At 33.7% G+C, this 12,722-nt stretch overlaps 2 protein-coding genes, 1 long non-coding RNA gene and 1 pseudogene across 5 annotated transcripts in view; all 4 read left to right on the top strand.

The window, feature by feature from the left end:
• LOC107019964 overlaps positions 1 to 2,457 on the top strand; it is a 9,113-nt pseudogene extending 6,656 nt beyond the window's left edge. Inside the window, exons 3-4 of the transcript XR_003578323.1 lie at positions 452 to 1,956; positions 2,191 to 2,457. The product of XR_003578323.1 is annotated as a putative late blight resistance protein homolog R1B-17 (transcript). The remainder of the gene's footprint in view (positions 1 to 451; positions 1,957 to 2,190) is intronic.
• The window catches only part of LOC114077256, a 20,581-nt gene extending 16,948 nt beyond the window's left edge, over positions 1 to 3,633 (top strand). Inside the window, exon 3 of the long non-coding RNA XR_003578324.1 lies at positions 3,342 to 3,633. This is a non-coding gene — a long non-coding RNA (uncharacterized LOC114077256). The remainder of the gene's footprint in view (positions 1 to 3,341) is intronic.
• Positions 3,634 to 4,202: 569 nt separating this feature from the next.
• On the top strand, positions 4,203 to 6,909 carry LOC107020077 (putative late blight resistance protein homolog R1A-10). 2 transcript variants are annotated; one of them, XM_027916998.1, is made up of 2 exons: positions 4,203 to 6,402; positions 6,714 to 6,909. In XM_027916998.1, the coding sequence occupies exon 1, from the start codon at positions 4,277 to 4,279 to the stop codon at positions 6,398 to 6,400; it is 2,124 nt and encodes a 707-aa protein (XP_027772799.1). In that variant the 5' UTR covers positions 4,203 to 4,276; the 3' UTR covers positions 6,401 to 6,402; positions 6,714 to 6,909. The 2 variants fall into 2 exon arrangements, with proteins under 2 accessions (XP_027772799.1, XP_015075892.2); XM_015220406.2 differs by having other exon boundaries at positions 6,680 to 6,909.
• A 710-nt stretch (positions 6,910 to 7,619) lies between these two features.
• LOC107018925 (putative late blight resistance protein homolog R1A-10) lies at positions 7,620 to 10,891 on the top strand. The gene is made up of 2 exons (XM_015219515.2): positions 7,620 to 7,733; positions 8,403 to 10,891. Exon 2 carries the CDS (start codon positions 8,436 to 8,438, stop codon positions 10,680 to 10,682), a length of 2,247 nt encoding a protein of 748 aa, XP_015075001.1. The 5' UTR covers positions 7,620 to 7,733; positions 8,403 to 8,435; the 3' UTR covers positions 10,683 to 10,891.
• Positions 10,892 to 12,722: the final 1,831 nt, after the last annotated feature.

Here is a 12,722-nt window from a genome sequence, read left to right as displayed (position 1 = left end):
ACGACTTCACGCAGAGAACAAGGGAGAATTATTCATCAAATTGAAGTCTTCAAGGTTGATAGGATTACTACGTTTAAAACATTCTTGAGTGAGAAGGTTTTATCGTGTAGAACTATTTGTCTTGTTTTTGTTCTTAATTGTAATTTACAGTTTATTGTACAAAGGGTGGGTTTGGCTCTTTGTAGGGTTGAGTGTTAGTGAGAGTTGTAACAAAAGGTGGGTTTGACCTTTTGGAGAGATCGATTGGAGTCAATCGAGGGAGTAGTAGAGATAAGACTTTTTGATTATTGAGTTGTAATCACAAATCTTATAGTTGAATTAATAAAACGAGGTTTTTCCTTCCTTGAGTGAGGAAGGTTTTTAATTGAGTAAGTGTTTGTGTCTTTACTCTGTCTTTACTTAAAAGCAACTTACACGAACCTGGTTCGTGTTCTGGGGTAAGGTTTCTTCAAAAAGAATGTAGAGGACTGCCTTTATTGATTATCATGATTGCTCAAGTTCTTTCAAGAGAAAGAGAAGGGTCTTCGTGGCTTAAGATTGCATATGATATAAGTTCTCACGTTCCCAACAAGGAGATTATCATGATGACGATACAATCAAGTTATGACCATTTACCGGACCATTTGAAGCCTTGCCTTATCTACATGGGATTGTTTCCTAAAAAAATACGAAATTCCAGTATCTGATCTACTCAAGTGGTGGATAGCTGAGGAGTTTGTGCACAACATTGACACCTTGAAGCTAGAAGAATTATCAGAGATTTGCTTGCATGATCTTGTTGGCAGAAACCTCGTAGTGGTTTCTGAAAGAAGATCGAATGGTGAAATGAAATGCTGCATCGTTCTTGATCATGTTCGTGACTTTTGCTTGAGAAAAATTACAGAAGAAAAGTTCATAGTGCCGTATAGTTATCCAGAGGAACAAAGGTTATGTATGTACATACATGACCGTACTATGACAAGTGATTTCAAGGAAAGTGATCGTAAGGAGTTCATTGTTCATCCGAAATTCAGTATATTGGACCGTAAGAATCCTTTTCGTTTGCTTAATAACTTAAAACTTGTTCGGGTTTTACATTTACTGGATATCTAGTTGGACAATTCTTTGCCTACTGCACTTCAGTCACTGGATCACTTGAAGTACCTTGCAATTTTTGTTAAAGCATTTGATTTCAAATGGGTGTCACACCTACTTCATCTACAAACTTTGCGGGTTTGTTCATCTTATATAATGATATCCTCTGCTATATGGAAAATGTCAAAGTTGAGGCATGTGGACATAAACGAATTTCTCATTACAGTATCGGAAGAAGAAGATGATATTGTGTTAGATAACTTGAAGACTCTTGGAATGTGTTGTATGTCCGTGGCTGACATGACTCGAAAGTTTTGGGACAAGTTCCCAAATCTTGAAGAAGTCAAGCTCCACGTTAATGAATTTGGAGATCATGTTTCTGATTACTCAAGCTCTGCATTGATGAATTTGGATACTATTCTCCCCTCTCGTCTCAAGTGTTTGTCCCTCAGTGAAATGTTCCTAACGCATGAATTAGTTTCAAGCATTGCAGAATTGCGATGCCTTGAGACTCTTAAATTATCTGAGATATACTTTGCAGGGGAATGTCATTGGGATCTCGGTGATTACACGTTTGAAAAACTCAAGTTTTTGAAATTACATCGTGTTTTTATGACCAAGTGGAGTTGCTCAGAGGAATCATTTCCTTGCCTTGAATATCTTGTAATAAAAAGTTGTCCCAAGCTTGAAGGGATCCCGGAGGCCTTTGTTTATAATATACAGTTGCAAATCAGTTATCGATAGTAGTGAGTCAGTTCGCTATATAGCTCAAGACATTAAACAAGTTGTAGAAGATACTGAAGGATATGAGAGACTCCAACTTCATGTCTCCAACAACTACTAAAGATGGTCAGCTACATTCCTTCCACGGAGAATTACATTGTATGTATCTTTATGATTTTCGACTTCTCTCTACTTCCTTTTGCCATGTAATTCATTCATTTTCACTATACTAAAAATGATCTTTAGCGGCAATAGCTTAATTACCGTTAAATATCACACTTTGTAAATGTCCATAAAGCCTATAGCAACATTAATTCACTAATGTCGGTAAAGACTTTAACACTCTTTGTTAATGTGCATATTTATTGTCACTAAAAATGATTTTTGTTATAGTTCTAGATGTGATTTCCGAGCAGCAGAATCATTCATCGGATCAGATCAGGAGACATCATTAGAAGCTAAACCATTGCCGTACTGAGATGAAAGGTTCTGCTCTGTGGATGGATTGATTTGCATATCATCAATCAGCAAGTTGCTATTGACCTGAGGATATCAATGTCTATTTAGATTTGTGCTTTGTAACGTAACGCTACATTCTGATATGTATTGTCAGAGACGGAGCCAGAATTTGAAGCTTATGGATTCTGAATTTCTTTTTCACATGTGATCTCAACTATTAATTGTCATGTTTCATTGTTGTTATTTGTTGATGGAAACTATACGTGTGTATTTTAATGCAATATTTAAATATTTTAATGTGTATTTAGATTCATCTTAATATTCACCTTTGGATTTTAATGCAACATTTTGATATTTATTCAAATTTAAATATCTTAATCTTAATAAGTAGATATATTTAATGTAATTAAGTTATATACCTAATGAGCTTTCATGAACAGATGGAAATAGTTTAATCTAGACATTCTTAAATCAATACTTAAATGGGCACTTTAATTAAAAAATCTCTAATAATTAACAGCACTTTGAAGCAATTATTGATCTCTCTATTTCCACTTTAAGGTGAGATATATTCCCTGCTAGCTTTCTTTTTCATTTTTCAATTTTGTGCAAGACATGAGAAGCCGTAGAACCTTTGAAGCAATTCTCTAAGGTGAGATCTACTTTTGACATTGATGCACTTGAGCCGAGAATTTTTTGAGAATAGATTTGCGTTTCTAATTTGATTGTTTGTCACAATTTTCATGTCTTATTTTACTATAGTAATGGAACGTATATACTTGTATTCGTAATATTCCTTGTCCTTTACTTAGATTTGATGCACTTGAGTCGAGGGAGATCTTTTGGAAACAGTCTTTCTACCTCCACGAAGTAGTGATATGGAGAATTCTGAAGAGTACTCTTGCATTGAACCTTATTATCCCTAATAGACGAAGGGTTTGATGATGATGCAGAGTATTTGATGAGAGGAACAATGAACCTGGACGTTATCTCGATTGTTGGAATGGCTAGAATAGGGAAATCAGCTATTGCTAGAAAGATATACAATAGCAATACGTCACATGGCATAGCAAGTGGTCTCATAGGGAAGGCATAATACATAGATTTGCCCTTAAACTTGGCTTCAAATTTTAAGTATGACCTCAAACTTTCACAGTGCACAAATAGGCACTTTAACTATCCTATTTTTTTATAAATACACACGTGATTTTTGGACCCAAAGAGCGTGAAATACAATCGCGCCCACGTGTATTAGTGAGCCACTCAATAACTGCCAACTAATTAAATATTTTACACGTCATTATTTTTAAAAAAAGTTACACGTCATTTAAGAAGTAAAAAAAAATTAAAATTAATTGTTTGCAGACCAAGAAATCTTCATTATAACTCTTTTTTCACAATGACAAAAAAAATTAGAAGCCATTTACACAAAATATGAGCACAAATCGTTCTAAAGAGGAAAAAAAATTTAGATTTGAAAGAGGAGGAAAGAGAAATTAGATTTTAGGTAAATTTTAATTTGAAAATATAAAGATATATATAAAAGGAATTCATTAAGGGTATATTTGTCATTTCTGCTTTTTTTACCGTTGTGGGCCTTTAAAATAGTCATAACTCGCGCAGAAAACGTGCATAACACGCGTTTTGCCATGTAGGATTCGCGTGTGTATTTATAAAAAAATAGGATAGTTAAAGTGTCTATTTGTGCACTGTGAAAGTTTGAGGTCATACTTAAAATTTGAAGCCAAGTTTAAGGGCAAATCTATGTATTATGCCCATAGGGAAAGTGTTGAAAACACCCCTAAAGTTTATGGTGTATTTAAGTTCAGTTAATCAAGTAAAAGGAGTGTTTTTATGCCTACTAATATAAAGTTTGATAATGAAACTAATAATTAGGCCCTTGTCTCTGTTTCAAACAAGTAGGAATCTTACAATAATTTGTGCATTCTTGTTTAATTCGTTCAGATAACAGAGTTATCTATTTTGAAATATGTAGATTTTATTTCCAAGGATCGTAAAAATGGCCAAGCTAACTGATATGGAGGACATTGAGATTTGTCCAAAGCCTTCCATGGACGTTAATGACGAATTCGAAGAAGTAGTTGGGTTTGATGATGATGTAGAAATTATAAGTGAATATTTGAAGAGAAGGACATCAACAAATCTAGATGTTATTTCGATTGTTGGAATGGCTGGAATAGGGAAAACAGCTCTGGCTAGAAAGATATACAATAGTAATTCTATTATTAAACATTTTGATGTTCGAGCTTGGTGCTCCGTTTCACAAATATATGATGTGAGAAAGTTATTGCTTGAGATTTTAAAACAAATTATGTGTGATGAGTGTGTTACTGCAGAAGATGATCTTTACTGTATGTTCAGGAAGCGTCTCATGGCAAGAAGATTTCTCATTGTATTAGATGACATATGGGAATGTAAGGCGTGGGATAACTTACAATTATGTGTAGGTAGTAATTATGGAAAGGGAAGTAGAGTAATGGTAACAACTAGAAATGAAAAGTTGGCTATGCATATGAGGCAGCATACTGATCCCTATTCGCTTCCATTTCTAAATGATGAAAAAAGTTGGGAATTATTGCAGAAGAAAGTGTTTCAAGGAGAGAATTGTCCTTCGGAGCTAAGCAATGTAGGACCACTAGTTGCCAAAAAATGCAGAGGATTGCCTTCTCTGATTATCATGATTGCTGGAATTCTTTCAAGCAAGAAAAAAGAAGCGGATTTGTGGCTTAAGGTTGCATATGATATATGTTCTCATGCTTTCGAAACAGAGATGAGCTTGAAGACAAGTTATGACCATTTAGCTAACCATTTAAAGCCGTGCCTTATCTACATGGCATTGTTTCCTAAAAGTTATGAAATTCCAGTGTCTGATCTACTCGAGTGGTGGATAGCTGAAGAGTTTGTGCAGAACATTGATACGTGGAGGCTAGAAGAATTATCAGAGATTTGCTTGTATGATCTTGTTAGCAGAAACCCGGTAATGGTTTCTAAAACAAGATCGAATGGTAAAATGAAATGTTGCATAATTCTTGATCAAGTTTGTGAGTTTTGCTTGAGAAAAATTACAGAAGAAAAGTTCATGCAGCTCATAGTGCCGTATAGTTATCCAGAGGAACAAAGGTTATGTATGTACATACATGACCGTACTATGACAAGTGATTTCAAGGGAAGTGATCATAAGGAGTTCATTGTTCATCCGAAATTCAGAATATTGGACCGTAAGAATCCTTTCCGTTTGCTTAATAACTTAAGACTTGTTCGGGTTTTACATTTATTGGATATCTACTTGGACAATTCTTTGAGTGCTAAATTTCAGTCATTCCCACACTTGAGGTACCTTGCAATATTTGCTAAAGCATTTGATTTGAAATGGGTGTCACACCTACTTCATCTACAAACTTTGCGGGTTCGTTCATCTTATATAATGATATCCTCTGTTATATGGAAAATGTCAAAGTTGAGGCATGTGGACATAAACAAATTTCCCGTTACAGTATGGGAAGAAGAAGATGATATTGTGTTAGATCACTTGAAGACTCTTGGAATGTGTTGTATGTCCGTGGCTGACATGACTCGAAAGTTTTGGGACAAGTTTCCATATCTTGAAGAACTCAAGCTCCACGTTAATGAATTTGGAGATCATGTTTCTGATTACTCAAACTCTGCATTGATGAATTTGGATACTATTCTGCCCTCGCGTCTCAAGTGTTTGTCCCTCAGTGAAATGTTCCTAACGCATGAATTAGTTTCAAGTATTGCAGAATTGCGATACCTTGAGACTCTTAAATTATCCGAGATATACTTTGCAGGGGAAAGGTATTGGGATCTCGGTGATTACACGTTTGAAAAACTCAAGTTTTTGAAATTACATCGTGTTTTTATGACCAAATGGAGTTGCAGAGAGGAATCATTTCCTTGCCTTGAATATCTTGTAATAAAAAGTTGTCCCAAGCTTGAAGGGATCCCGGAGGCCTTTGTTTATAATATACCATTGGAATTGATAAAAGTTATCGATTGTAGCGATTCTGTTGGTAATTCAGCTTTGAAAATTAAAAAAGAATCAGAAGAATATTATGGGTTTACCTCCCTCAAAGTTCATATCTTGAAGAAAGACAAACGATGATGGTAAGTGATTTCATTCTGTTTTTGCATATTAGAAAACATTTCTTCCTTGCCATATTGAAGTTCAGGTGTTCAGAATAAACTATGTTTATGATATTGATCACATAACCTTTAAGCTAATATGCCAGTTGTGCTACATATTGCATCGACAACATACCAACGATGTCATTTTGATATAACGTTATGGTTTTTGAGTTCTCTCTAGTTACTTCATTTATTTTCCTGTCATTCTTCGTCCTTTCCATATTTTTAACTTCATCTTTGTATACCATCCACCTAGTTGTGATTCCGAGCAACAGAATCATCCATCGGACTTGTGAACTTCTAGTCAGAGGATGCATCAGATGAAAGGTTCTGCTTTGTGGATTGATTGATTTGCATATCAGCAAGCTGCTATTGTCCGCAGGATATCAATGTCTATTTCGTTTTGTGCTTTGTAAGCTATGTTCTTATATGTAATTTCACAGACGGAGCCAGATTTTAAAGCTTATGGATTCTAATTTTTTATCACTGTGATCTGAACTACTAATTGCCATGCTCATTGTTGTTATTTGTTGATGAAAACTATATGTGTATTATGTATATATATATCACAATTTACTACTATATGTGATTCAATTCAAGTGTCTTGGTTTAATTAGACATGGATATAAGAAATAAAGTGAGATTTTTTAAAATCTTGTGGTCTTATTTTAAAGACGTTTGTTATCTATATAATCTTATGTGATCTTAAACTAGTCAGGTTAGTGTTGGAATTGGTAAATTTACTATATATAGAAAGACCTTTTTTTTTATACGAGAAAGTAAGACCTCATAAATATTGAAGAAGAATTTTATGAAGTGTTGTCTGGTTAAATAAATTTCAAGGTTATAACTGCATTTTTTTTAAACATATAACTGCAGAAATATCAATGTAAGCTAGTAAAGAGCTAAAGAAAGGAACGTCAATTTTTAAAAAATATTGGTTCGATCAAATGTTAAAATGATCGGAAAAATAAGTTTTCTCGAGATTAAATATATCGAAGTTCCTTATGTCAGGATTACTATTCCATTCTCAGTATACGTGAGAAAAAAAATAACACTACAATCTCAACATAACTAATCCGAGCGCAATTTCACTGATTTGGGTCGATGTAATTAAAATTAAATCATTTAACATTGTCCAATAAAGGAGTGCCACATGTAAATTTTATAAAGTCAACCTTGCAATTACTAGATCTATCTTTCTTCATTCTTCAAAATTCAAAGTCCACAAAACTTCTTTTCCAATTCTTCCTAAGAGGGAAACCATATAGGCATACAATTATTATTTCTCTCTTTATTTGCACTCTAAGGTGAGATCCCTATTTTAGATTTCTATTTGTTTGCTTTTATTTTACTTTCTAATCTAATGAGTCAAACAAATTTATGTGATACTTTGTTGTTATATTTCCATTTACTAATATCTGAAAATAAATATGAAAAAGTAGTACAAGTAGTTGTGATTTCTCATATCATTATATGATAGAAAAAACGTACCTTACAATTTTGGTCTTGGTCAATCATATAGATACAAGATCTAGCGCCTCGATCATAGAGAATGGGGCACAAGTGTGTGAATTGATAGAATAGTGTTTTGTAATCTTGAGGAGAAAACTAGTTTGAATATCGAAAAACGAAAAATGTTACTAAAAATTGGGAAAGACGAATTTGAGGAATCAACTTCTAATTAACAAATCTCTCATAATGTTTCTAGTGTTGTTAGTAATTTGTAACTTCCATAGATATATATATTCACTTTTACTAGAACATGGATATTGAGGCAAAATGTTTAATTGCACGTACTAGATAACTCTGTCTACCTAGTGTTTGACGGATAGGTAAAATGTTCAAAATATGCTTGTTGCGAAATTATTTCTAATGCTCATGACTCGCTATTTGAATAGAAGAAAATAACATTACTAAGACGAAAAACTATTTCATTGGTTTTATGGAGGCTAACACAGTTATTAACTATAATGCAGTTTGACTTTTACCTCTAACAATCGTGAATTGAGATGGAGAAGATTGAGTTAACTACTACTTCTTTTTCATCGAATGATGAGGAATTTGTGGGGTTTAAGGAGGATGTAAAACAGATCATTCAGAAATTGACTCGAGGAACAAAAGAACGCGCAGTTATATCAATTGTTGGAATGGCAGGACTAGGCAAAACAACTTTGGCTAGAAAGGTGTACAACAGTCATTCTATTGCTGAACACTTTGATGCTCGCGCATTTTGTATTGTTTCACAAACATATAGCCCCAGAAAGCTATTGATTGATATTCTTAAACAAGTCACTGGTGAAAAACATGACATGATCCGCGAGGATGAGGACGTTGCAGATATGTTGAGGAAGGAACTCTATTTCAAGAGATACCTCATTGTTTTAGATGATATGTGGAAATATCAGACGTGGGAAGACTTGCAATTATGTTTCCCTTGTGTGGGAAGAGGAAGTAGAATTATGGTAACAACCCGCGTTCAAGAGGTTGCTACTAAGATGAGTGATCCTTATTCTCTTCGATTCCTAACAGATGAAGAGAGTTGGGAGTTATTGCAAAAGAAGGTATTTAAACGCGGGGGGTTTCCCTTAGAGCTAAAAGAAGCAGGATTTGAAGTTGCTCGAAACTGTAAGGGACTGCCTCTTGTGATTGTGTTGAATGCTGGTATTATCGCACAAAAGGAAAGGTGTGTCTCCGTGTGGGAAGAGTTTGCAAAGGATTTAAGTTCTCTTGGTTTAGAAGAGCAGAGTAGGAAGGCAGTTCAATCAAGTTATGACTATTTAAGCGATCATCTAAAGCATTGTCTTCTATACGTTGGATACTTCCCCGAAGACTACAACATTCCAGTCTCCGATTTGCTAAACTTATGGATAGCTGAAGAGTTAGTACCCAACATCAACGACACGGAGAACCTAGAAAAATCATCTAAAGACTGCTTGATTGATTTAGTCAATAGAAGCCTTCTAATAGTTTCTAAAAGGCGATCAAATGGTGATATAAAATACTGCATGGTTCATGATCTGATTCGCGAGTTTTGCTCAAGGGAACTTGAAGAAGTAGATTTTAAACAACGCTTTGAGTCATACAACTCATCCTCTGAAGTACCTTCGTCTCCCAATGATCCAGCTCGGTTATGCATGTATATCCATGACAACCTTGTTAATCATTTGGAGTTGAACGGATATTCACTGAATGGGATCTCCGAAGAAAAGGAGTCTCTTGAATTCATTGCTCATCCGCGATTCTATTCATCAAAATGTATGGATCTTTTCTCTCTACTTCATAAGTTGAGGCTTATTAGGGTGTTGCATTTGTTGGATATCAATATGGAAAATAGTTGGGAATTTCAAAAATCTCCGGCTTCCACACTTGAATCACTCACTCACTTGAAATACCTCGCGATTTTTGTCAAAAAATTTGACTTCAAGTGGGTGTCTCACATGATCAATCTACAAACTTTACGTGTTCATTCACATCAACGTATAAAGACATCACCGGACATTTGGAAAATGAAGAAGCTAAGGCATGTTGATATTAGTGAATTTTCCTTTTTATGGGTAGACGATGAGCAAGAAGAATCTTCGCAACATGTACTGTTAGACAACTTAAAGACTTTTGGCAAATGCCGTGTATCTCTTGCTGATATGAATCGTAAGTTCTGGTGGAGGTTTCCGAATCTTGAAGAACTCAGTCTCTCCGTTGTTAATTTTCATGGCATGCCTAACCATTCTCTGTTTCCTACAACGGAAATTCATAACCGCCTTCAATCTCTTGAAATAAGTTTCCCCATTGGATTATCAACGCCAACCGGATGGTTCAAATCAGTTTTCCCTATGAATATGAGGTTGTTATCACTTGCTGGCATCTCATTGACAGAACAAGTGGTTACAAGTATTGCAGCATTGCAAAAACTTGAGACTCTCAAGTTATTTTTTATACATTTCCCCAACAACAATACGCGATGGGATGTTACTGATCGAGAGTTCAAAGTCTTGAAATATTTGAAACTAGAGCTAGTCGATATGAATCAATGGGAGGCCTCGGATACATCATTTCCCATGCTTGAGAAACTCGTCATAAAAGATTGTGAACAACTTGAGGAGATTCCTTCTAGCTTCGCGGATATTGCAACACTACGATTGATTAAATTGATCAATTGTAGTGAGTCAGTTCGCGGTTCAGCTCAAAGAATTAAACAGGATGTAGAAGATACTGAAGGATATGAGAGACTCCAACTTCATATTCCTAAGAACTACTAAAGATGGTGTAACTGATTGTCATTCCTTCGACGGAAAATTACATTGTATGTACAAGGCCAAAGTTATTTCTTCATCTTTTGGCCCCTTACACCTTGTTTGGATGGTTGTTCAGTATTGTTTCATAATGTGTCGTGTTATATTGTATTGTACTATGTTGTATTGTATCGTACTGTGTTATTCTAATGAATACAATGTTTGGATTGATTGTATTGGCAGGGTTAGAGCCTTTCTCGTTAGGCCTAGGTTTTGATTGTTTCTTCCATTTTGTCAGTCCCGCCAATGGCTAAGATGTTCAGTCGACTTCCTCCCCTTGGTAGGGTTCCGACCCCTACAAGTGAGCAGCGAAGTGAGGAGGAAAGAGGTCATGGTGAACGGTGTAACATAAATCGATTTCTTGAGCTCGCATACCAAGTTAGGATTCCTAGAAGAAAAGAAGCTTGGAGTAGGCTGAATAGAAACTTATTCTTATTTCATTTCCGTTGTTACATGACACAATTTAAGAATTTGAATGATTTAAAAAATATATATATAAAAATAATGCGATGATTTTAGACTAATCGATAAATTAAACTGTAATTTAACAGAAAACATATAATATAGTGATCTTAATCTTTCGACACAATAGGTGTACTTAGATGCCCATTTTTATTTTCTACAACGACAATATAAATGGAAAAAAAATGCTTTCTTCGTAAATAAATACTCTTCGAAAAAAGAACGATAAGAATATATTTGAGACCAAAATTCAAATGGAAGACAAACTTATTCTATTTTTCATAATTATTGGGCATTGTTGGCCCTTTTCTCAACCAAAATTAAATAAAAATAAATTCTACGATTCCCAAGCTATTGATTTATTAATATTGTTTTTTTTTAAATTTATTGTTTGTTATTATTATTATTATTATTGTTATTATGGACTCTTTTTTTTTTTTAACCTAATTAGCCTTCTTTTATATCAAAATGAATTGCTTAATCTCTTCTCTTCCAACTAAAGTTCACAAATTATGGAAATAATCAGTCACATAATTTTATTTTTTGGGTCAAGAAGTCCAAAATACTTGCTAATTTCCAAATTTATTTAGCCTAAATATATATAGCTAGTTTTTCAACAAAGTGTTTTTCAAATTTTTTTATTAAAATTTGAAAAATGAATGTTGTTTGAATAAGGAAATGGGTGAATTTGCATAACACATAGTGACATAAAACTTAGCTATTTGTTGTGTTTCTTTAAAGAGAAAAAAAAACAACAGGGGCGGCTAGAACATAAAATATCTCGTATTAGTATTATTCGAGAAAGGCTACATTGCTTTAGAATATTCCTAAAAATTCGGTGAATATTAATTAATCATTTGTCTTTCTCACGCTTAATCAGCGCGTTAGTTAAAGTTAAAAAACGTATGATAACAGATAATCAAATTAAAATAACATTTTTTTTAAAAGGACAAAAGAGTGAAAAGATAACATATTTTATAACAATATCAATTAAATAAAACATTAGTACATGTTAGGGTCACAACTCTTATAATTCATAACTATTAGAAAAGTCCTAAAATTAACAATAGCATACTCAAAACATATACACAAAAGAAAAGGACAATTATGTAATTCTAAGGAAATTGCAAAGGACATTTGGCTTTTGCATTCATAGAAAGGCCATATTTTTATATATTATATTATAATTAATAATAGCCACCACCTTCTCACCTTCCAAAATTCTATCTAGTCTAGGTAATAAATGACACAATACTTTGTGCCTTATCTAAAATTTAAGTATTCATGTGTTCTACATGAATAAATTATTATACTAGCTCAATTTATTTTTACTTGTTCATTTTATACAATATATATATATACACAAACTCCTACATTTTGAGATATGAGAAATGAGTTTTAATATTAAGGATAAAATGCGAAAAAAAAAAAAATATGTATTTCACTCTTAATATAGAAGTAACTAGTGAAAATTGTATATTATTATAATATAATAGCAAGTAAAATAAATGGAGGGAGTGGTAAATTTCATGAAAGTTTAGATAC

Source organism: Solanum pennellii, chromosome 5 (genome assembly GCF_001406875.1).
Source record: "Solanum pennellii chromosome 5, SPENNV200".
In the NCBI taxonomy this organism is placed as follows: domain Eukaryota; kingdom Viridiplantae; phylum Streptophyta; class Magnoliopsida; order Solanales; family Solanaceae; genus Solanum; species Solanum pennellii.
Note: the sequence above shows the minus strand (reverse complement) of the source record. Positions and strands in the feature narration are given on the sequence as shown.

Bases quoted from the DNA above. Each gene is read 5' to 3' on its own strand.
- LOC107020077 (XM_027916998.1), top strand. From the start codon at position 4,277: ATGGCCAAGCTAACTGATATGGAGGACATTGAGATTTGTCCAAAGCCT.
- LOC107018925 (XM_015219515.2), top strand. From the start codon at position 8,436: ATGGAGAAGATTGAGTTAACTACTACTTCTTTTTCATCGAATGATGAG.